The sequence below is a fragment of the Salvelinus fontinalis genome, chromosome 4 (assembly GCF_029448725.1).
Source record: "Salvelinus fontinalis isolate EN_2023a chromosome 4, ASM2944872v1, whole genome shotgun sequence".
NCBI lineage: Eukaryota > Metazoa > Chordata > Actinopteri > Salmoniformes > Salmonidae > Salvelinus > Salvelinus fontinalis.
In genome coordinates, this window is record NC_074668.1 from 4,810,389 (window position 1) to 4,834,923 (window position 24,535).

Genomic DNA, 24,535 nt, shown 5'->3' on the forward strand with positions numbered 1-24,535 from the left:
TTGGAGTCATTAAAACACGTTTTTCAACCACTCCTCAAATGATGTACACCTTAGCCAATGATGAGTCGAGTCATGCTTCTTCAGTAGCGGAATAAAGACAATTAACACTTAAATGTTGTAAATAAATGCTGTGTTAAAATACTGGAGTGATCTATTATTATTAAAAAATTGTTCATAGACCAATTTTTGATACTGCATTCACGTGTAAAGGCTGCAAGTACACTGAATTTTAGTCGTTGATCTGAATGCAGACGGGAGTCTTTGTATAGACACCTCTTCGATTACATGAAAAATACGTCTTTTCTACGACCTGAAAAATACGACTTTTCAACTTTTACTTTCAACTGAATCTGAATGTAGATTGGACGTCGGGCAAAGTCGTCTTTTCAACGACATTTCGTTAGGTGGGAAAGCATTAGCTTTGGTGAGAGGGGGAGCTAATGCAAGTCTTTAAATTCTCTGTAAATGGTTACTCACACAAGTGTGGCTCAGAACTACAGTACTGCTACACTTCACCCCTATTTAACCTCCACCCCGTAGAGACAGATCACAGTCATTTCAACATTGTGACCAACTGGGGATTCAAAACCTGAGTCTCCTGCTATTCACATGACTGTTAGCCCACTGAGCTAAAGACAGTCTTCAGCACCGCAGACAAGGGATACTCATCATCATCATCATCATCATTCATAGCTCCGAACCACCAGCCATACGAATGTCTGCTAAATTGAATATTGAATTGCGACCTCATTCGGACTTATTGGCGTTAACGGTTCATTTTAAGGTGTTGGCTTGACAGTTGCTGGACCTGGGACGAGTCAGTGGAGGCTGTTGAGGGGAGGAGGACAGCTCATAATAATGGCTGGAATGGCGCTAATGGAATGGCATCAAACACATGGAAACCATGGAAACCTTGTGTTTGATGTATTTGATACCATTCCACCTATTCCACTCCAGCCATTACCACCAGCCCCAGTGAAGGTGCCACCAACCTCCTCTGGTACGCCCCCCAGTGGGGCTACCCCCTGAATTTGCTGCAATACTTTTGTAAGAAAAAAATATAACCAAATTATGTTGTTCATTTCCTTATAATAGTTAGACACAATGCATAGATACATTTCATATAAATAGTCTATAATTTGCAGTGGTGTAAAGTACTTAAGTAAAAAATACTTGAAAGTAGCACTCAAGGAGTTTACTTTACTATTTATATTTTTTTGACAACTTTTGCTTTTACTTCACTACATTGCTAAAGAAAATAATGTACTTTTTACGACATACATTTTCACTGATACCCAAAAGTACTAGTTACATTTTGAATGCTTAGCAGGACAGGAAAATGTTCCAATTAACAGGCTAATCAAGAGAACATCCCAAAATGCAACTGCCTCTGATCTGGTGGACTCACTAAACACAAATGCTTCGTTTGTAAATTATGTCTGAGTGTTGGTGTGTGCCCCTGGCTATCCATTCATAAAAAATAAAAATAAAAATGGTGCCGTCTCGTTTGCTTAATATAAAGGAATTTGAAATTATTTATGCTTTTACTTTTGATACTTAAGAATATTTTAGCAATTCAATTTACTTTTGATACTTAAAAATCAAATCAAATGTTATTTGTCACATACACATGTTTAGCAGATGTTATTGCGGGTGTAGCGAAAATATACAGTACGTATTATCAAATACTTTTTGACTTTTACTCAAGTAGTATTGTACTGGGTGACTTACACTTTTATTTTCTATTAAGTATGACAACTGGGTACTTTTTCCACCACTGATAATTTGCTATTATGGTTTGGCCAAGTCCGTCGACATCGAGAAAAAAAACATTATAGGCCTAGTAGAACTACAATTCCCATGTATATCTGCATGTAAAGCGCATGTGCGCAAGGTCCATTTCCCGGTCCGACCTTCTCATATAAATACGCAGGGTTACTAGACAAGAGTTCGTCAGAAAATACGAACCCAATGATTCCTATATGTCCAGTGGTCTCCTTCACCTATGGTGAGTTAACGTTAATAAAAGTGATTAAATAGGTAACAAGATTATCAATTAATAATTTATAACATTTACGGGGAAAGCTGGGGTTGGTCGGTGTGTCCTTGAGGTGCTCTTTCTGCCTGTTTTACGCCTCTGCAGTGCACTGTATGCGGGGGTCTTGCTTCAAACAGTAGCTAGCTAGCTAACCAGCGCTAGCCCACTGTTCACCCTCGATGTATCTGTCCCTTTTCTGCAGTGCCCAGCCGGCTTGGTGAAGATGCCAAAATGGCTACTGGCAACTACTTTGGATTTACCCACGGTGGTGCTGCACAGTACAGGTAAGATATGACTCCTTGGAATTGGAAATATGCGACCCTTCACCGCGGGAGCCCAATTTAAAGGACGGTCGGTGCAATCAGGGATCCTTGGGACCTTCACTAGCCTTAACAATAACCCTTACCTAACCAATAAAACAAATATATATACTTCAATGGTGGGTGGGTGGGGGGGGGGGGGGGGGGGGGGACACGTCCCAAGGATTCCGGACCTTTAAAGGATCCCCCAGAGGAAGTTGCGGCCTCTACTTTGCTGTAATATCCTGTCCTCGATGGGAAATTCACGTTTAGGTTCCACCTCCGATATAATTTGAAGGTTACTTATATATATTCAATTAATGGTTGTGGGAATTTACACATGGAGTTAATAATCAATCAATAAAATGTTATAAAGCCCCTTTTTACATCAGCCGATGTCACAGTGCTATCCTATGCAGATGTAGAAGCATGGTGGCTAGGAATAAACATCAACAAATAGGGCACTGACAGCTGTCAGTGTAGCTAGCATGGTAACATTAGCAAACTAGCTATCTTGCTAACCATATCTAGTTAGCGAATCAAATTAAAGTTTATTTGTGTAGACCTTACAGTGAAATGCTTACTTTACAGGCCCTTACCAACAGTGCGATTTAAGTAAAAAAAAAAAAAAAAAGGTATTAGGTGAACGACATAAGTAAAGAAATAAAAGCAACAGTAAAAAGACAGTGAAAAATAACATTATAGCCTCCCTACTGTTGTCTGTTGCTTTTTTAATTTTTTTTAAACTACACAGCATTCACAAGATTAGGTTCTGGAGCTGGATTTGTTAAGTCTCTTTTTGGTTAAACGTCATCACCGATTGGAAACTACTGGCGTATATTTTGAATTTGCCATCTATTATCTCAAGTTTTGTCATCTTCCATAAATTGGGGTTGTGAATCTGCCAGTTTATGCTTGATCCAGAAATATGGTCTGGGGCTTCGTCTGGAGGGTGTGAGCAGAGCATGCAGATGCCTAATTGATCTCCATACCCCAAATGTTGTGAAAATGCAGAGGGCACTCTTTTAGCTTTGACATGATTGGTTGATGGTAGGTGGGGTGGGGGGGGGGGTGGCAGTTCCAGTATATACACTCAGGTCATTGACAACTGCTCTGCTCAGTATAAATGACCTGACTTCTGATTAGATACAGATTGACCATGAAGAGCCTTCAACTTTCTGATTTAACAAACAATGGCATGCTGGTCGGCGGTAACATTCAAATATAACGCAGTCCTGAAACTAAATGCAGCTAGGCTGGAAAAGTACATTTTATTTTATTTATTTAACCTTTTTAACTAGGCAAGTCAGTTAAGAACACATTCTTATTTACAATGACGGCCTACCAAAAGGCCTCCTGCGGGGGCGGGGGATAAAAAATAAATATAGGATAAAACATGCATCACGACAAGACAGACTACACTACATAAAGAGAGACCCAAGACGACAACATAGCATGGCAGCAGGGCACATGGCAGCAGGGCACATGGCAACAGGGCACATGGCAACAGGGCACATGGCAACAGGGCACATGGCAACATGGCAGCACAGCACGGTACAAACCATTATTGTGTACAGACAACAGCACAAAGGGCAAGAAGGTAGAGACAACAATACATCACGCAAAGTAGCCACAACTGTCAGTAAGAGTGTCCACGATTGAGTCTTTGAATGAAGAGATGGAGATAAAACAGTCCAGTTTGAGTGTTTGTTGCAGCTCGTTCCAGTCGCTAGTTGCAGCGAACTGAAAAGACGCGCGGCCCAGGGATGTGTGTGCTTTGAGGACCTTTAACAGAATGTGACTGGCAGAACGGGTGTTGTATGTGAAGGATGAGGGCTGCAGTAGATATCTCAGATAAGGGGGAGTGAAGCCTGAGGGTTTTATAAATAAGCATCAACCGGTGGGTCTTACGACGGGTATACAGAGATGACCAGTTTACAGAGGAGTATAGAGTGCAGTGATGTGTCCTATAAGGAGCATTGGTGGCAAATCTGATGGCTGAATGGTAAAGAACATCTAGGTGCTCAAGAGCACCCTTACCTGCCGATCTATAAATTACGTCTTCGTAATCTAGCATGGGTAGGATGGTCATCTGAATCGGGGTTAGTTTGGCAGCTGGGTTGAAAGAGGAGCGATTACGATAGAGGAAACCAAGTCTAGCTTTAACTTTAGCCTGCATCTTTGATATGTGCTGAGAGAAGGACAGTGTACCGTCTAGCTATACTCCCAAGGACTTGTATGAGGTGACTACCTCAAGTTCTAAACCCTCAGAGGTAGTAATCACACCTGTGGGGAGAGGGGCATTCTTCTTACCAAACCACATGTCCTTTTGTTTTGGAGGTGTTCAGAACAAGGTTAAGGGCAGAGAAAGCTTGTTGGACACTAAAAGCTTTGTAGAGCATTTAACACAAAATCCGGGGAGGGGCCAGCTTAGTATAAGACTATCTTCTGCATATACAGTTGAAGTCGGAAGTTCACATACTCCTTAGCCAAATGCATTTAAACTCAGTTTTTCACAATTCTTGACATTTTATTTCTAGTAAAAATTCCCTGTCTTAGGTCAATTAGGATCACCACTTTATTTTAAGAATGTGAAATGTCAGAATAATAGTAGAGAATTTATTTCTTTCATCACATTAGCAGTGAGTCAGAAGTTTACATACACTCAATTAGTATTTGGTAGATTTGCCTTTAAATTGTTTAACTTTGGTCAAACGTTTTGCGCAGCCTTCCACAAGCCCACAATAAGTGGGGTGAATTTTGGCCCATTCCTCCTGACAGAGCTGGTGTAACTGAGTCAGGTTTGTAGGCTTCCTTGCTCGCACACGCTTTTTTCAGTTCTGCCTCCTTTGTTCTATAGGATGGAGGTCAGGGCTTTGATGGGCACTCCAATACCTTGACTTTGTCATGCACACAGTAGATGTCCTAACCGACTTGCCAAAACGATAGTTTGTTAACAAGAAATTTGTGGAGTGGTTGAAAAACGAGTTTTAATGACTGGATGTAAACTTTCAACTGTAAATGGATGAGAGGTTCCTACTGCCTGAGCTATGTTGATGTAAATTGAGAAGAGTGTGGGGCCTAGGATCGAGCCTTGGTGTACTCCCTTGGTGACAGGCAGTGGCTGAGACGACATATGTTCTGACTTTATACACTGCACTCTTTGAGAGAGGTAGTTAGCATACCAGGCCAAAGACTCCTCAGAGACACCAATACTCCTTAACCGGCCCACAAGAATGGAATAGTCCTCCGTATCAAATGCTTTGGCCAAGTCCAATAAAAATAGCATCACAACATTGCTTAGAATCAAGGGCAATGGTGACATCATTGAGGATCTTTTAAAGTTGCAGTGACACATCCACAACCTGAGTGGAAAGCTTCATTACTCAAGACCACCGGTGTGACAGTAATACGTTCACCGCATCAGCCTAATGACAGCCCACTTGGAGTTTGCCAAAAAGGAACCTATAGTACTCTGATAAGATTCTCTGGCCTGATGAAACCAAAATTAAACTGTTTGGCCTAAATGCCAAGCGTCACATCTGGAGGAAACCTGTCACCATCCCTACGGGGAAGCATGGTGGTGGCAGCATCATGCTGTGGGGATGTTTTTCAGCGGCAGGAACTGGGAGACTAGTCCGGCTCGAGGGAAAGATGAACGGAGCAAAGTACAGAGAGTCCTTGATGAAAACCTGATCCAGAGCGCTCAGGACCTCAGACTGGGTGAAGGTTCACCTTCCAACAGAACAATGACCCTGAGCACACAGCCAAGAACGCACTGGAGTGGCTTCGGGACAAGTCTCTGAATGTCCTTGAGTTGCCCAGCTAGAGCCCGGACTTGAACCTGATCAAACATCTCTGGAGAGACCTGAAAATAGCTGTGCAGCGACGCTCCCCATCCAACCTGACAGAGCTTGAGAGGATCTGCAGAGAAGAACGGGAGAAACTCTCCAAATACAGGTGTACCAAGCCTGTAGTGTCATTCCCAAGAAGACTCAAGACTGTAATCACTGCCAAAAGTACTGACTAAAGTGTCTGAATACTTATGTAATATTTCAGTTTTTTATTTTCAAAAATGTATAAACCTGTTTTTGCTTTTTCATTGAGATATTATGTGTAGGTTGACAAGGAGGGGGACTATTAAATACATTGTAGAATAAGGCTGTAACGTAACAATGTCAAGGGGTCTGAACTTTCCGAATGTACTGTCTGTGTGTTATTTTGCAATGACTTTGAGTTATTTAATTTGTATTAATCTTTTTTTTTTAAATTGCATTTATTCCACTTTAACATTTTATTTTGTGTAGATTTGTTGACACACAATGATAGTTTTAAATCTGACTTTAGAATTGACATTGTGTTATAAGGGGTTTGTAGACTTTTGCAAGACACTATCTTGCTGTCACCTATCGTACACAAACCTACCAAAAGCACAGCTAATCTAGAGTCCAGAGGTGTGGATTTCTCTTCTGATGCTCTCTGGTCTTGTCAGAAGAGCTGTGGTTTTGGACTCCCTGAATGTCACTGTCTGGGGTGGCCCGAGAAGGCATTTTGGTATCAGACATTATTCCATCACATTTTCTGTGTATCAGCCTACAATTCATTTGAAATGGTCTGCTGTGCACAGTGAGTGATTTTTGTTTTCCACTGTTTGTGTCAACCTCTACTGCAGAAGTCATTTATTTAACCAGGAAGTTCAAAAGGAAATAGTCTAGTAGAACACAGCTGTAGTAGGCTACCCAATATTTCTATCCAAAACAACTTTAGTCGACAACCTAGATGTCTGTTGTCGTACCAAGAGGATTGTGCCGTTTAACCCCATTTAAAACACAACAGTATTTACGAGAAACCGTTATAGGCCTATTTAGTTTGTAACGTTTAATGACATTTTAGTTGTGGGGTGCTGTTTTAAATGTTTTTTTCAGGGCAGTTCTCCTGTGTCTCTGTCTGTCTGTGTTTTTGAAAGCACGTTTCCTGTAGCAGCAGCTTAGCCAAGACTATTCTTCATGGCATTAACAGGCAGAGCATGGTGGCTCTTTCTGCCCTGTCAGCTTGCTGGCCACTGGACAAAATGGCATCGCCCCCCCCTCACCCCTCCCTCTATTGTCAGAGACCAATGGTGTGAAATCATCCGTAAGGAAATGAATGGGACAACGGTACACCATATCTTCAGTGATTTTAATTTGTGTAGAAAACTTTATTTTAATAACTCTTAAATGACACAAAGCACAAATTTTAAGTATTTATCTATCCATTTTTTTCCAGATATATTAAACCAGAAAAGGGAATGTGCCATTTTTTTTTTTTCTTATTGAGTCGTCTGGTTTTAACGTTGAGGAATTGGCACCAAAACTACTTTTGACTAATCTGAGTGCGCATGTTTCGACAGAATTCTACTCTACCGTTGAGGAATGGTCTGTCATGACATCTGGTTCATATATGACACAAATGCTGCCTATCCTACTCCATTACATTTCATTTACATTTCAGTCATTTAGCAGATGCTCTTATCCAGAGCGACTTACAAATTGGAAAGTTCATACATATTCATCCTGGTCCCCCCCGTGGGGAATGAACCCACAACCCTGGCGTTGCAAGTGCCAATGCTCTACCAACTGAGCCACAGTAGCCACACTACTCTATGTTTCTGCTGCTGTAGTATTATATTTATGTATTATATATTTTTTTATTATTTGACATGTGATTTAAGATCCCCGTTTTAGATGTTGCTAAAGCAGTGGGTACTCTTCCTGGGGTGAAACGTGACATAATACAGAACATTAATATATGACGACAGAACTACACAGAGCTCCAACGGTATTGGGGCAGTAACCCCTCGTGTTGTTGTGGCTGCAGTACTGCAGCACTTTGGATTTGAAATGATACAATGACTGTAACGTTCCTGACCTGTTTTGTGTTGTTTTTGTATGTGTTTATGGTCAGGGCGTGTGTTTTGGGTGGGCAGTCTATGTTTTCTGTTTCTATGTTGGTTTTGGGTTGCCTGGTATGGCTCTTAATTAGAGGCAGGTGTTTTGCGTTCTCCTCTAATTGAGAGTCATATTTAGGTAGGGTGTTCTCACTGTTTGTTTGTGGGTGATTGTCTCCTGTGTCGTCGATGTATGTTACCATACGGGACTGTTTGGCTGTTCGTTCGTTTTGATGTAGTCTGTTTCCTGTCCGTGAGTTCTACGTTTAGTTAGTTAAGTTCATGTTCAGGTTTCGTCTACGTCGTTTTCTTGTTTTGTAATTTTGTAAGTGTTTTGTTTTCGTGTGCCGTCGTTTCAAATAAAGAGATGGCATATTTCCCTAATGCTGCGTATTGGTCCACTGATCCTTCTCTCCTCTCCTCGTCCGAGGAGGACAACAGCCCTTACAATGACTGAGGTTTAAGTGCAGACCGTCAGCTTTTAATTTGAGGGTATTTTCATATCAGCTGAGCTGTTTAGAGAATTACATTACCATCTCCCTATTTTAGGTGGAGTAAAACCTTTAGTGTTGGGTCACATTTCATAGCAATCACTTGACTACATCAAGCTTGTGAGTACAAATTTGCTGTTTTGGTAATATTTCAGGTGATTTTTTTTTTGCCCCAATAGAAATAAATAGTTGATATTGTGTCACTTTTTTAAAATTGTAAATAAGAATATAATATATTTCTAAACACTACATTTTAAAGTGGCTGCTACCATGATTACCGATAATCCGGACTGAATCGTGAATACCGAGTGAAGAAAGTTAGACGCACAAATATCATATGTTAACCTCTCACCATTTACAGTAACAGGGAATATATATTTGTTAGATGTATGATATTTGTGTAACGTTCTCACTAAATAAGCTTAACTCCGAGCAAGTCTTCCAATCTTACAGGGATGTTGGGGAATGCTGTGTCTCTTGTTTTGTTTTTGTTTTTACAGACACTCGCCTGCTATTCAACCAGATTTTCCATATGGCTCGAACTGTGGCTTCTGGTAAGGGTAACTCACTGCTAACTCTAGCAGGCTTGTAACTGCATGTCGCTCATGGCTAGTCGAACACTGAACTTGTCATTGCGGGAAAAGCTGAAACATCAATCAATGGTCGAATCAGTTCCACTTTTTATTTTATGTTTTTGCGGCAACATTTTTTAAATGGTTATTGCAAATTCAACAAGTTATGTTGTGAAATAGGATTTTAGAAACGCTGTCTTTTATTACTTATTGTCACGACCACAAGCACCTTTCCCCCCCATTCCTATTGATACATTTAGTTTTATTAAGTCAGTTGCATTGTGGGAAGTTAAAAATAATTTAGTGATTTTAATCTTTTTCTTTTCTTTTTTTAACAAACATTTAATTTAATAAAAATATTTAATCAGTCATCTTCCTCAAATGATAGGGATGATGAGGGAATCTTTGCGAGATGGAGGGAATATGATTTAATTGGTCCTTACAATAGAAAATTACCTGGCTAAAAGGTGAGCCACTTTGATATGACCGGTGATCCCGAGTTGAACTCTGAGTTGACCAACGTTTTTGCTCTGTCACTATGGGTTATTGTCGGGCCGACTCTTCTCTGTATATATCAATGATGTCGCTCTTGATCCACCTCTACGCAGACAACACCATTCTGTATACATCTGGCCCTTCTTTGGACACTGTGTTAACTAACCTCCAGATGAGCTTCAACACCATACAACACTCCTTCCGTGGCCTTCAACTGCTCTTAAATGCTAGTCAAACAAAATGCATGCTCTTCAACTGATCGCTACCCGCCCGACTAGCATCACTACTCTGGACGGTTCTGATTTAGAATATGTGGACAACTATAAATACCTAGGTGTCTGGTTCGACTGTAAACTCTCCTTCCATACTCACAATTTAAGCCTCTCCAATCCAAAATTAAATCTAGAATCGGCTTCCTATTTCGCAACAAAGCCTCCTTCACTCATGCTGCCAAACATACCCTCGTAAAACTGACTATCCTACCGATCCTCGACTTCGGTGATGTCATTTACAAAATAGCCTCCAACACTACTCAGCAAATTTGATGTAGTCTATCATAGTGCCATCCGTTTTGTCACCAAAGCCCCATATACCACCCACCACTGCGACCTGTATGCTCTCGTTGGCTGGTCCTCACTACATATCCGTCACCAAACCCACTGGCTCCAGGTCATCTATAAGTCTTTTCTAGATAAAGCTCCGCCTTATTCAGCTCACTGGTCACCATTACAACACCCACCCGTAGCACACGCTCCACCAGGTATATTTCACTGGTCATCCCCAAAGCCAACACCTCCTTTGGCTGCCTTTCCTTCCAGTTTTCTGCTGCCAATGACTGGAACGAATTTCAAAAATCACTGAAGTTGGAGTCTTATATATCCCTCACTAACTTGAAGCATCAGCTGTCAGAGCAGCTTACTGATCACTGCAGCTGTACACAGCCCATCTGTAAATAGCCCATCCAACCAACTACCTACCTCATCCCCATTTTTGTTTTTCTGCTCTTTTGCACACCAGTATTTCTACTTGCACATCCTCATCTGCTCATCTATCACTCCAGTGTAAATTGCTTAATTGTAATTACTTTGCTACTATTGGCCTTTTTATTGCCTTACCTCCTTACTTCATTTGCACACACTGTACATAAATAGAAAAATCTTTGTTATTGACTGTATGTTTGTTTAACTCTTGTTTTTTGTCACTTTGCTTTATTTTTGGCCAGGTCGCAGTTGTAAATGAGAACTTGTTCTCAACTGGCCTACCTGGTGGAAAAAATGAATTGAGATTGAGGGAGGGGGGTGGGTAATTTTCATCCATTGGCTTAAGAATGTGAAGGAGGTATTTCACGTCAAAGCGGTGTACATACCGTCACAAGCAAACACCTAGGCGGCTCTTGGCAAACTGTAAAACGGTCATTAGCTAGCAAGAATCCTCTCCCCCAGAGCCGTCTTTGTCACGGGTGACGTTAACCAAGCACTTAAAAAAAACAAAAACATCACAATGTGCCATGTCGTTGTTCCACATTTTGTTGTTCCAGCCTGAATTTCAAATAGAATAAAATTAGTTTTTCTTTTTTTACACAATGTCGAAGTGGAATTTATGTTTTTCGAATTAAATTATTATTTTTTTTTTACAAATGAATTTAAAAAATAACGTCAGTAAGTATTCAAACACTTTTTTTTTTATTGCCCAAATAAGTTCAGGAGTAAATTTTACAAAAAAGTCCCATAATAAGTTGCCTGGACTCACTGTGCAATAATAGTATTTAACTTTTTTTAATTTTATTTTTTTAATCACTACCTCATCTCCACATGCAATTATCTGTAAGGTCCCTCAGTCGAGCAGTGAATTTCAACCACAAAGACCAGGGAGGTTTCCCAATGCCTCGCAAGGAAGGGCACCTCTTGGTAGCAAACATTGAATTATCCTATTGACCATGGTGAAGTTATTAATTACACTTTGGATGGTGTATCGATACACCCAGTCACTACAAAGACACAGGCGTCCTTCCTAACTCAGTTGCCGGAGAGGAAGGAAATGGCTCAGGGATTTCACCATGAGGCCAATGGTGACTTTAAAACAGTTACAGAGTTTAATGGCTGTGATAGGAGAAAACTGAGGATGGATCAACAACATTGTAGTTACTCCACAATACTAACCTAAATGACAGAGTGGAAAGAAGGAAGACTGTACAGAATACAAATATTCAACAAGGCACCAAAGTAATGCTGGGGGGAAAAAAGTGAAGCAATTCACCTTTTGTTCTGAATACAAAGTGTTATGTTTAGGGAGAAAATCCAATACAACACATCACTGAGTACCAGTGACCTTACCAGTGACATTTCGGCAGGACAATAACCTAAAACACAAAGACAAATCTACACTGGAGTTGCTTACCAACTCCAAGTTAGTTTTGACTTAAATCTACTTGAGAATCTATGGCAAGGCCTGACTAGTTGTCTAGCAATGATCAACAACCAATTTGACAGAGCTTGAAGAATTTAAAACATTAATGGGCAACTGTTGCACAATCCAGGTGTGGAAAGCTCTTAGAGTCTTACCCAGAAAGACTTACAGCTGTAATCGATGCCAAAGGTGCTTCTACAAAGTATTGACTCAGAGGTATGAATAATTATGTCAATTAGATTTCTGTATTTCATTTTCAAATATATTTATTGAAAGTTTTTGCTATCATTATGGGGTATTGTTTGTAGTTGGGTTAGAGAATCTATTGAATTCATTTTAATTTCAGGCTGTAATACAACAAGGTGGGATAAGTTAAGGGGTCTGAATACTTTCTGAAAGCTACTAATATCTGTGACGTGTAAAAAGCCATCCCCCACCCCCAAATTCGGCCAATCAGATCACGTATCTCTGTTCCTACTCCCCGCCTACAAGCAGCAACTTGAGGTAGCCACCAACACACAGACATGTTAGGCGCTGGACAGAAATGTTAGGTGGTGGACAGAGGAGGCAGACTCAATGCTGCAGGACTGTTTTTGAGAATACTGATTGGAATATGTTCAAAGATTCATCCACCCAGGACTCCTGAACATCGTTAGTCACAGGCTTCATTAGGAAATGTGTTTTTAGGTACTAGGGCTTGATCCTATCCTCTAACGTAGGGCTGGGCGATATATCGAAATCATGTTTTGAGGGCGTGTGCAATGATTATCGTTTTCAATTGCAATGATGATAATAACTAACAATCAATTGCTTTGACCAATCCCAGAGGTTTGTAAAACCATGGGATTAATAATAATTAGGCAAAGATGCAAAGCTTATGCAAAAGGTTAGTACAGTTTATTCACGAGAGTGCTCAAGTCAAGAATGCAAACAGTCTTTATAACACACACAAGTTCAAATCTTAAGCTACAAACAGTGTTTTTCCACTAGATAGATACATTGTTTAATCTGCAACATGTTTCATAATCTTCTGCCAGCCTAACAGTTTCTCCCCTCCACGGGTGGAGACAGAATGTCCTGTAAGGAACACAGTAGTACAACTCGTCTGTCGATAGCTCCTCTTATCATTTGTTTCACACTTGCACCCTGCTTACGTACTAAAAAGGAACAAAAGGTCCCTGTTCTAATTCTGACTAAAACTACACACATCAGATTATAGTCTTATGATTCTAATACATTTCATAAAATTATATGGTTTCAGGGTGGAATATTTTAATCATTACCATTTAAGCATATAATTCCCTTATCATGGACGGGCTAACATGCTGTTCGAGATAGCCCGAAGGGTGTGGTCATAAAAATGTAGCTGTTTTACCTTGTTAGCTAGCAAATAGAGCCAAGTTGGCTGAACTTGAAATATAAAGATTAGCTGGCTACTCACATGGGCTTGTGCTTGAGAGATTGTTAATGTTCTTTTTAATGCCACAAGTTAGTCAATGTGCGTGGATGTGGTAAATTTAACAAAAACATCTGTTTTCATAGACTTGAAAGCTAGATCAGTGACTATTGCAACAACAAAAAACGGGTTAAACCATTTTTATAAAATAATTAGTGGGTCTTATGGTTGTGGAAGACTAATATTTAGGTATAATTTTACAAGCCCTGAATTAGATTTATTGCGGACCATCTGAAATTCAGTGTATTGGACCGTTTGGAGAAAATGGTCATTGTGAATCACCCGTACATTTCGAGAAGATTTTTAGGTCATATTGCCCAGCCCTATGTTGCCCACAAAAACAACCCGGACAAACCCCAACCAAAAACCCTGGATGAACAGAGATGTCCGTACAACGCTGCGAGCCTGTACTGCAGCATTCAATGTCAGCAGAAATGAACCCCGATGACTCGGTGGCGAGCGACGATTACAAGGCAGGCAGGTACGACCTCCTTCAAAACCATTAGGGACGCATAAAGACAATAGACTCAAACTTGAATTGACGTTTAACAACACTCTCTCTACGCATCTGCAAGGACTACAGACCTATCACAGACTACAAAGACAAATCCAGCTGTGTGGTGCCCACCGCCGGCACCCTCCCAAACACATTCTATGTCCGCTTCGAGGCAGACAATGCAGAGCCATCCAGAAAGACTCTCGTTGCTCCGGATGACCAGGTGCTTTCGCCTTCCGAAGCTGATGTGAGAAACCTTCGAGTCAAAGCCACGGGCCCAGATGGCATCACTGGCCGAGTCCGTGCTGACCATCTTCTCTGACATATTCAACGTGTCCCAGGCTGTAGTCCGTGCTGACCATCTTCTCTGACATATTCAACGTGTCCCAGGCTGTAGTCCGTGCTGACCATCTTCTCTGACATATTCAACGTGTCCCAGGCTGTAGTCCGTGCTGACCATCTTCTCTGACATATTCAACGTGTCCCAGGCTGTAGTCCGTGCTGACCATCTTCTCTGACATATTCAACGTGTCCCAGGCTGTAGTCCGTGCTGACCATCTTCTCTGACATATTCAACGTGTCCCAGGCTGTAGTCCGTGCTGACCATCTTCTCTGACATATTCAACGTGTCCCAGGCTGTAGTCCCCACCTGTTTTAAGGACACCATCACAGTGCCCAATATGATCAAACGAGGTGACGTGACCCCGGTCATCATGAAGTGCTTTTGAGAGGCTGGTCATCAAGGCCAGCATACTAGGCACACTGGACCCATTCCAATTTGCCTACCGCTCCAACAGAGCCACAGAAAATGCTATTTCCATCACTATTCACACAGCCTTAACACACCTGGACAACAGGAAGACCTATATGGGAATGCTGTTCATTGGCTACAGTTCAGAGTTCAACACTATTGTTTCCCTCCAAGCTCAGAGCTCTGGACAGCACCCTCTGCAACTGGATCCTGGATGTTCCTGATGGGCAGACCACAGGCTGTGAGGATCGGCAACAACACCTCTTAATACAGAGGTGTGTGTCCTCTGCGTACTCCTGGTTCACCCACTATTACGTGGCTATGCGTAACAAACTCCGTCAAGTTTGCTGACGACACCACTGTCATAGGCCTGACGATCAACGACGAGTCGGCCTGTAGAAAGTAGGTATCTACATATATTCCAGGACAAATTTAGCTCACACTGAGCACATGTGACAGTCTGGAGACGCCGTGGAGAACGTTCTGCTGCCTGCAACATCCTCTAGCATGACCGGTTTGGCGGTGGGGCAGTCATGGTGTGGGATGGCATTTCTTTGTGGGGCCGCACAGCCCTCCATGTGCTCGCCAGAGGTAGCCTGACTGCCATTAGGTACCGAGATAAGATCTTCAGACCCCTTGTCAGACCATATGCTGACACATGCACATTTGTGGCCTGCTGGAGGTCATTTTGCAGGGCTCTGGCAGTGCTCCTCCTTGCACAAAGGCGGAGGTAGCGGTCCTGCTGCTGGGTTGTTGCCCTCCTACGGCCTCCTCCACGTCTCCTGATGTACTGGCCTGTCTCCTGGTAGCGCCTCCATGCTCTGGACACTACGCTGACAGACACAGCAAACCTTCTTGCCACAGCTCGCATTGATGTGCCATCCTGGATGAGCTGCACTACCTGAGCCACTTGTGTGGGTTGTAGACTCCGTCTCATGCTACCACTAGAGTGAGAGCACCGCCAGCATTAAAAAATGACCAAAACATCAGCCAGGAAGCATAGGAACTGAGAAGTGGTCTGTGGTCACCACCTGCAGAACCACTCATTTATTGGGGGTGTCTTGCTAATTGCCTATAATTTCCACCTGTTGTCTATTCCATTTGCACAACAGCATGTGAAATTTATTGTCAATCAGTGTTGCTTCCTAAGTGGACAGTTTGATTTCACAGAAGTGTGATTGACTTGGACAAAATCAACATGGCGTGCGTGCCCCGGTGTAGTCAGCATGTCAGGAAGGCTCGCAGCATCGTCAAAGACCCCACACATCCCAGCCACGAGCTGTTCGCTCCCTTAGCGCCTGCCCAACGGTATCAGAACAGCAAATCTGATACAATTTTAGGCTCTGAGTTTCTGTTTACGAAGCCATCAGACTGCTGAACAGTAGAACTGGACTGACCTGCTCTGAATTCTACACACACACACACACACACACACATCCATCACAACTGCTACTACTAACGTTAGGTTCTTCGTCTTCACAATTTAAACACTTGCTCCTTTAACCAAAACGTGTGTAAATATTGGACTATAAATTGTGCCTGTTCTATTCTGTTCTGTTCTATTGTTCTATTCTACTGAGACATTTTACTTTATGTTCCTATTATCTTTCGTAAATGTATTGTTGTTGCGTTGTCCAGAAGGAACCGGCAAGTAAGCATTTGATTGGCTGGTGTATTCCGTACATACGATTTTAATAAAACATGAAGCGTGACCAGCCATTTTGAATTATTAAACAGGCTCATTGAGACTGACATCAAGATGGATGCCCTTCTTCTTATAGACTAGACCTCTCTCTGCACATCTTGGAATTGAGGAATTAGATACGTTCTATTGAATTAAACTAAACTCAATTCCCAATTTATTAATTGGCAATTAGAAAGGCATTGTTTGTCAGTGCCAATAGGCCTACATGTAAACATTCTGTAGTTGATTTTTCTATGTTTTGAGGAATGGTCACACAAGTGCTAGGCTATATGGATAGTAAATCCATTCTGTGATTTTAAATTGACGCAATGACAATAAATAGTTTACATCAAAATAAAAACTTGTAGACCATAAATTTTTTTATGACCCTTTTTTAAACTACTACTATACAAAAATTAACGCAACAGTCTCAACTTATTTTGTAATTTAACCTTTTATTTAGGCAAGTCAGTTAAGAACAAATTCTTATTGACAATGACTGCCTACCCCGGGCCAAACCCGGACAACGCTGGGCCAAATGTGTGCTGTCAATCACGTCCAGATGTGATACAGCCTGGATTTGAACCAGGGTCTGTAGTGACGCCTCTTGCACTGAGATGCAGTGCTTTAGATCGCTGCGCCAATCGGGAGCCCACTAGACGGACCTGGTCAACAGTAGTGCATAGTCTGTGTTGGAAGGAATAGGCTAGGGGCTACACTGCACTCTCCTCCACTAAGAGACCTCTTTTGGTCTGCTGCTCATCGGGGAAATAATCAAAGGCTTTTCCTGAATACCACCATTCTCTCGCCTCCGCGCTTTGCCTTGCTCGCTCTCTCGTTCCCTTTCTGTCGCTCGCTCTTTCTCTTTCCTGTCCCGTTCTTTTCTTCTCTTGCCCTCTTTCCTATTTCAACACCTGGCTCCCCATTCTTTTGATGCAGTGATTTCTCTCTTGCTCGCTCATTGTGTGTTGTCAAAATATTCAAGGCATTCCTTTAAATCGTTCTCCATATTTAAACATGCCGACGGCCTGCCATCTTTCTACACGGTTATTTTAGAAACCTATGGAAGCATATAAGGCTGGCTTTCATTTTCCTAAATTGATGAATATATATATATATTTTTTTATTTTATTTAAATAAATGGATGATTTGATTGGCCCTTCAAACTGGATGCCAGTTCCACTGCATTGTTCTCATTGTTCCCCTCTAATCAGGGACTCATTCCTGGGACACCAGAGGCGGGCGATTGCCCTCTAATTGTAGTTGGCACATTGTGGTTTTTGACTCAACCGTCCTGAAGTTGGAGCTGAGCCAATCAGTGGACTTGGGCAAGGAGAAACAAATATCTCACTCCCCTCCGGCGCGCCCCCCCCGTAGTCGTAGTACTATCAAAGATGGTGGATAAATTAAGTTTACCATGGGAGGGGGGGATGGTCTGTTCCTGTCTTCTTAAGGGGGGTGGCTCCCCCATAGGCACCAATGCGATAGCAGCTGGGTCTGGTCTACTTACTAAATTGATTTCAACTTGAGCCAGAAAGATGCAGAAAACGCAGCGAGTGTCTCACTTCCTCATCCGAGCTTGATGGCAGCAGCCCAGGTCTCCACTTTGTCCTTTGATTCCATCTAATGTGAGGGAGGGGGGGAATAGAGAAAATGGAGAACGAACTGTTTGCCAAAAGTGTATGTTTAAGCAAATAACCACTTTCATAGTTAGCTACAGCGTTGTTTAGTTAACAAAGTCAGAACACACATGCTTTGATATCAACGGTAGTAGGCGTAACAGGCTGACCACACCGCTCGCGTTGCAAAATAAATTTAGAAATCCATGTTATTCACTTATTGCACACACACTGCTCGCGCGCACCAACGAGAGTCTGCGTTGCCAAGGGCGAAAATAGAAATCAGTTCTATTTCTGACGCAGATCACGCTGTAAGTCCTGTCTCTCCCATCTCCTCATTGGTTTATAGAAGCAGGTATCCACGTGCCGTCTCCTCATTGGTTATACCCACATGGGTGATTGAAAGACGAACAGTTTTGCAAGTTGTCATGGTAATACTATGAAAGTGTAGATGCCAATCACCATAAGTTCAAAGATGAAAAAGCCTGGAAGGAGGAGAGATGACTAGAAACAATTCGTTTGCCCGTTTTATGGGTGGATTAATTGTCGGAGTAGAGGACCTTGTGCATTTCAGGTAAAATAACAACTCAATGTTTATTTCCCAGGACAAATTAGCTAGCAACAGCAAGCTAGCTTAATAGGACAAATTAGCTAGCAAGTGCAAGCTAACTAGCTAAATTGCCATAAATGTTTAATGCTTTTCGACCTGTCCCCAAATTAATGTCATTGGTTCATAGTTTTGATATTTTAACCTGCGTATCGTGTTTGGTGTGGGGGGGGGGCAAAATATATTTATGCACGATGGTGCGCAGCCGGTTTTGGGTTCCTTACGAGCGTTTTGACGAGCAAGGAAACGTGCCGCGTTGCGCTAGTTAAGTGCTCTCCGCGGCAGACAGCCGTTCCGGCTAATGCCTGTCCTTCACACAAAGTTATGCTAGGCCTACTAATCTGAACAGTCTGTATGTTAATCATTTGTGGATCTTTTCCTCTTCGTATTGCTGGAGGTCAACAAGTAGGCTGCTAGTGATGTCACAATAGTCAGGTCACCGATGACAACGAGGCATGTTGAGTGACTGGTAGCCTAGTCGTCAGATCTGATGGATAAGGTCAGGGATGGAGATCTTGAAACAAGCTCATTTAGCCCTAGTTCAGTTCATATTCCACATTTCCTACAGTAAGATGGACTACTACGTTGAATCCAGTAATTGAATTATTCAGAGTTCTCCCCAAACCAAATTGTAGCTAGATTATCCACATGAAGACACCTACTAATTTTAAGAATAATCATTATCCCTAAATTGAACCCCCAAAAATGTGTCATTGAGACCACCTCAATTTAATTTAGGATCCAACATTGTTTAAGAGTCTCTACTCAAGGTTTCAGGAAATGGCAATTAAATGTAAAATAATTAAATATTGCAAATATTAAATATTTCATTAGGGGGAAGTTGACTCGCACCCTCTGGACCTCCCCCTACCCATCCTTAGGCCTACATCAGCACCACCAAAATGTAGTCACAGCCACGGTACTGATTTTCCTTCTCTCAGCAGTCACACCAAACATGATCTCCCTCCCTCTGTCTCTCTGTCTCTCTGTCTCTCTGTCTCTCTGTCTCTCTGTCTCTCTGTCTCTCTGTCTCTCTGTCTCTCTGTCTCTCTGTCTCTCTGTCTCTCTGTCTCTCTCTCCCTCTCCAGTCAGCAGCCAGCTGCGGGGGTGGCCTACACCCACCCTACCACCGTGGCCAGCTACACCGTACACCAGGCACCGATGGCGGCCCACTCCGTGGCAGCAGCCTACGCTCCCACCGGCGCCACAGTTGCCGTAGCCAGGCCTGCCCCTGTCGCCGTGGCAGCAGCAGCCACTGCCGCAGCCTACGGAGGGTACCCGCCGGCGCACGCCACTGCTGACTACGGCTACGCGCGCCAGCCGGACGTCCCCCCGCCGCCCCCCCCGGTCACGTCCCAGAACTACCAGGTAGGATACCAGGTAACTAACATCCCACCTCAATGTTATATTCAACATGTTAGTGTTTTGGAGTGTTCATTTCACCTTTAAAGCTTTCATAATCCCCAGGCTGAGCAGTGTTCTGAGGCAGTTTTAGCACTAGTCCAAAAAAGGGTTGCAAAACAGCATTGTGGGAGATTAATTTGAAGCTTCAGGATTTGTTTTTGAGAACGTCCCCTCCATTTTGTTTTAAATATATATATTTTTTTAAAGATTTAAAGTCACACAGAAGTCGTTATTTTTCTCCCCCAAGAATCCTCAAGTTGATTGAATCAAGGTGTTGGATTTCACATCTGCTTGTTCCTTAATGTGTGAAAGTGTCTGTCAATCTGGAGGTCCAGATGCTGTTGGGCTGAATGATGGATAGAACTGCTTTGGTTTAAACTGCAACTTGTGATGGAGTTTTTACCCCACAAAACTCCATCTGTCTGGTAGTGATGCTCTGTCTGGTAGTGATGCTCTGTCTGGTAGTGATGCTCTGTCTGGTAGTGATGCTCTGTCTGGTAGTGATGCTCTGTCTGGTAGTGATGCTCTGTCTGGTAGTGATGCTCTGTCTGGTAGTGATGCTCTGTCTGGTAGTGATGCTCTGTCTGGTAGTGATGCTCTGTCTGGTAGTGATGCTCTGTCTGGTAGTGATGCTCTGTCTGGTAGTGATGCTCTGTCTGGTAGTGATGCTCTGTCTGGTAGTGATCACAACTCTACTGACATACTGCCTGTTAATTACTATTCAGCGTATACTGTGATGACTACACTAAATATATATTTAATTAACTTCTCTAGGGTACGTGAGACGGTAGCGTCCCACCTCTTCTTCAACAGCCAGTGAAACTGCAGGGCGCCAAATTCAAATACAGAAATACTCATTATAAAAATTCAGAAAACAAAACATATTTTACATAGGTTTAAAGATTAGCTTCTTGTGAATCCAACCACGGTGTCAGATTTAAAAAAAATGCTTTACGGCGAAAGCATACCTTACGATTATTTGAGAACATAGCCCAGCAGACAAATCATTACAAACAGTAACCAGCCAAGTAGAAGAGTTATCAAGTCAGAAATAGAGATAAAATTAATCCTTTACCTTTGATGATCTTCATATGGTTGCACTCAGCAGACATTCATTTACTCAATAAATATTCCTTTTGTTCGATAAAGTCTCTTTATATCCAAAAACCTCTTTCTTCAGTAATCCACAGGCTCAAACGCAGTCAAAACAGACAGACAAAAAAATCCAAATTATATCCATAAAGTTCATAGAAACATGTCAAATGATGTTTATATTCAATCCTCAGGTTGTTTTTAGCCTAAATAATTGATAATATTCTAACCGAACAATAACGTCGAAAATATAAAAGGTAAACAAGAAAGGCACTCTCTCGGTCGGGCGCATGAAAAAGCTCTGTAACACTTTAGGGTCCACTCATTCCGACTGCTCTTACTTCCTCATTTTTCAGAATACAAGCCTGAAACAATTTCTAAAGACTGTTGACATCTAGTGGAAGGCATAGGAACTGCAATTTGAGTCCTAAGTTTTACAGGACGTCTCCTCCATGTTCTTTTTCCTGACTCCACTGTGTCTCTGTTTTACAGGACGACTCCATGTTTCTTTTCCCTGACTCCACTGTGTCTCTGTTTTACAGGACGACTCCATGTTTCTTTTCCCTGACTCCACTGTGTCTCTGTTTTACAGGACTCCTCCTCCTCCTCCATGTTTCTTTTCCCTGACTCCACTGTGTCTCTGTTTTACAGGACGTCTCCTCCATGTTTCTTTTCCCTGACTCCACCGTGTCTCTGTTTTACAGGACTCCTACTCCTACGTACGGTCCACGGCCCCAGCGGTAACCTACGACCCTAAGCAGTACTACCAGCAACCCGTAGCTAGCTCTGCGGTAGCCGCTGCGGTAGCCGTACAGCCCCAGCCCACTGCCGAGTCCTACTACCAGACCGCCTCCCTCAACACATCCTGGGACACCACGTGGAAGAAAACTCTACCAGGTGATGATGGTCGGATAGTTACTACTATCAATGAAATATGTTTTTCGAAAGCCCTTTCTACGTCAACAGATGTCACAAAGTGCTTTTAGAGAGACCCTGTCTGAAACCCCAGAGCGAAAGCAATGCATAACTACACTCCTATTCCTTTGTGATTTTACTTAATAAATGTTAATGGTAGTACGAGAATGAATACGAGAATGTCCTTTATCCATAGTCACTTGGATGGTGATTATTATTTCAATATCATTCTACTGTAATGTACCCATGATTATCCAGTATTGTATTGTACCCATGATTATCCAGTATTGTACCCATGATTATCCAGTATTGTACCCATGATTATCCAGTATTGTACCCATGATTATCCTGTATTGTACCCATGATTATCCTGTATTGTACCCATGATTATCCAGTATTGTACCCATGATTATCCAGTATTGTAGTATTCTACTGTATTGTACCCATGATTATCCAGTATTGTATTGTAGTATTCTACTGTATTGTACCCATGATTATCCCGTATTGTATTGTAGTATTCTACTGTATTGCACCCATGATTATCCTGTATTGTAGTATTCTACTGTATTGTACCCATGATTATCCAGTATTGTAGTATTGTACCCATGTTTATCCAGTATTGTACCCATGTTTATCCAGTATTGTACCCACGATTATCCAGTATTGTAGTACTCTTGACCAACATCAAGCTCTCTCTCTCCTAAGACAGGCTACACCGCTTTTGACCAATTTCCTCCCTTCTGTAAGAGAGACGTACATTAAGAATAACCTGATTTTTACATGAATGTCTCTGCTTCTCCCCCTCAGCCCCTAAGACGGGCTACAGCCAGGCCAGTCTCACCCCCTACACCCAGACCCAACAGTCTCGTCAGGTGACGGCCATCAAGCCTGTTACTCCCTCCCCCGCCTCCTCCACATTCTCCATTTACCCCGTGTCCACCGTTCAGCCCGTGGCTGCCGTCGCCTCCGTCGTCCCCTCCTACTCTCAGAGCCCCACGTACTCCACCAACGCGGTCACGTACTCTGGTAAGCACGACATGCAAGCCGTAACCGGTATGCACTACCTGCCAACTACCTACTCGACCAACGCAGTCACGTACTCCCAGAGTCCCACGTATAGTACCAACCCCGTCGCCTACTCTGGTAAGCATTCAAATACAACTAGACCTATAAAATTCTCTTAACTTTCCCATAGAATTCCCACCCGGGTTTTCCAGATATATTTTTTTGGGTTTCTGGAGGAATAAGCTCCAACTGACAATCCTCCAGCTCCAACTAAGCCTTCTGGGAAACCTATAGGAATTCTGGGATTGTTACTGGAAATGTGTAATTGCACCACGCAATACCTCCCCCAACTCCTCAGGCTCCTGGCCTGTGCGAAGTTGGAAGTTAGATGTGTGGGAATTAACCCCTCCCTCTCTCTCACCCCCCCCCCCCCCCCCCCCCCCCCCCCCCCCCCATCCAGGTACGTCGTACTCGGGCTATGAAGCAGCGGTGTACTCGGCTGCCTCTACCTATTACCAGCAGCAGCAGCAGCAGCAGAAACAGGCTGTGGCGGCAGTCGCTGCTTCGGCAGGCTGGACAGGAAGCTCCTTCGCCAAGAAAACTCCCTTCCAGGTCATATTTCTATTCCAATGTTTTCTGACGACACTGAGCTCCGAAAGTATCGGGACGGTGACAATGTTTTGTCTCTGTACTCCAGCACTTTGGATTTTAAATGGCTACTATGAGGTTAAAGTGCAAAACGGTCAGCTTTTAATCTGAGGGAATTTTCATCCAGATCGAGTGAACTGTATTTTTTTTGTTTGTTTGTTTTGTACATAGTCCTCCCATTTTTAGAGGACCAAAAGTATCGGATAAATCCACTTATGTGCGTTTTTTAAAGTAGTAAAACGTTTAATATTTGGTGCCATATTCATAGCACGCGATGATTACATCAAACTTGCGACTCTAAAAATGTGTTGAATGCATTTGCTGTTTTGTTTTGGTTGTGTTTCATATTATTTTGTGTCCAATAGAAATGAATGGTGAATAATGTATGGTGTCATTTTGGAGTCACTTTTTAATTGTAAATGAGAATCTGTTTCTAACCACCCCTACATTAATGTGGATGCTGCCATGGTTACAGATTATCCTGAATGAATCGTGAAAAATTAAGAGTGTTTTTGGTCCCCTAAATACTTTTGGTCTCTTAAAATTGGGGGGGACAATGTACAAAAAGTGCTTTACTTCTTAAACGGTTTACTCGATATGGATGAAAATACCGTATAATTATAAACCCGTA

At 42.4% G+C, this 24,535-nt stretch overlaps 1 protein-coding gene across 1 annotated transcript in view; it reads left to right on the top strand.

The window, feature by feature from the left end:
- Positions 1 to 1,900: 1,900 nt before the first annotated feature.
- Positions 1,901 to 24,535, top strand: part of LOC129853016 (zinc finger RNA-binding protein-like) — a gene marked incomplete in the record, with an annotated part of 56,215 nt that continues 33,580 nt past the window's right edge. Inside the window, 7 exon segments of the mRNA XM_055918645.1 lie at positions 1,901 to 2,008; positions 2,241 to 2,322; positions 9,255 to 9,308; positions 19,929 to 20,220; positions 22,041 to 22,233; positions 23,059 to 23,394; positions 23,717 to 23,868. Coding sequence (XP_055774620.1) covers positions 1,972 to 2,008; positions 2,241 to 2,322; positions 9,255 to 9,308; positions 19,929 to 20,220; positions 22,041 to 22,233; positions 23,059 to 23,394; positions 23,717 to 23,868 — 1,146 coding nt within the window.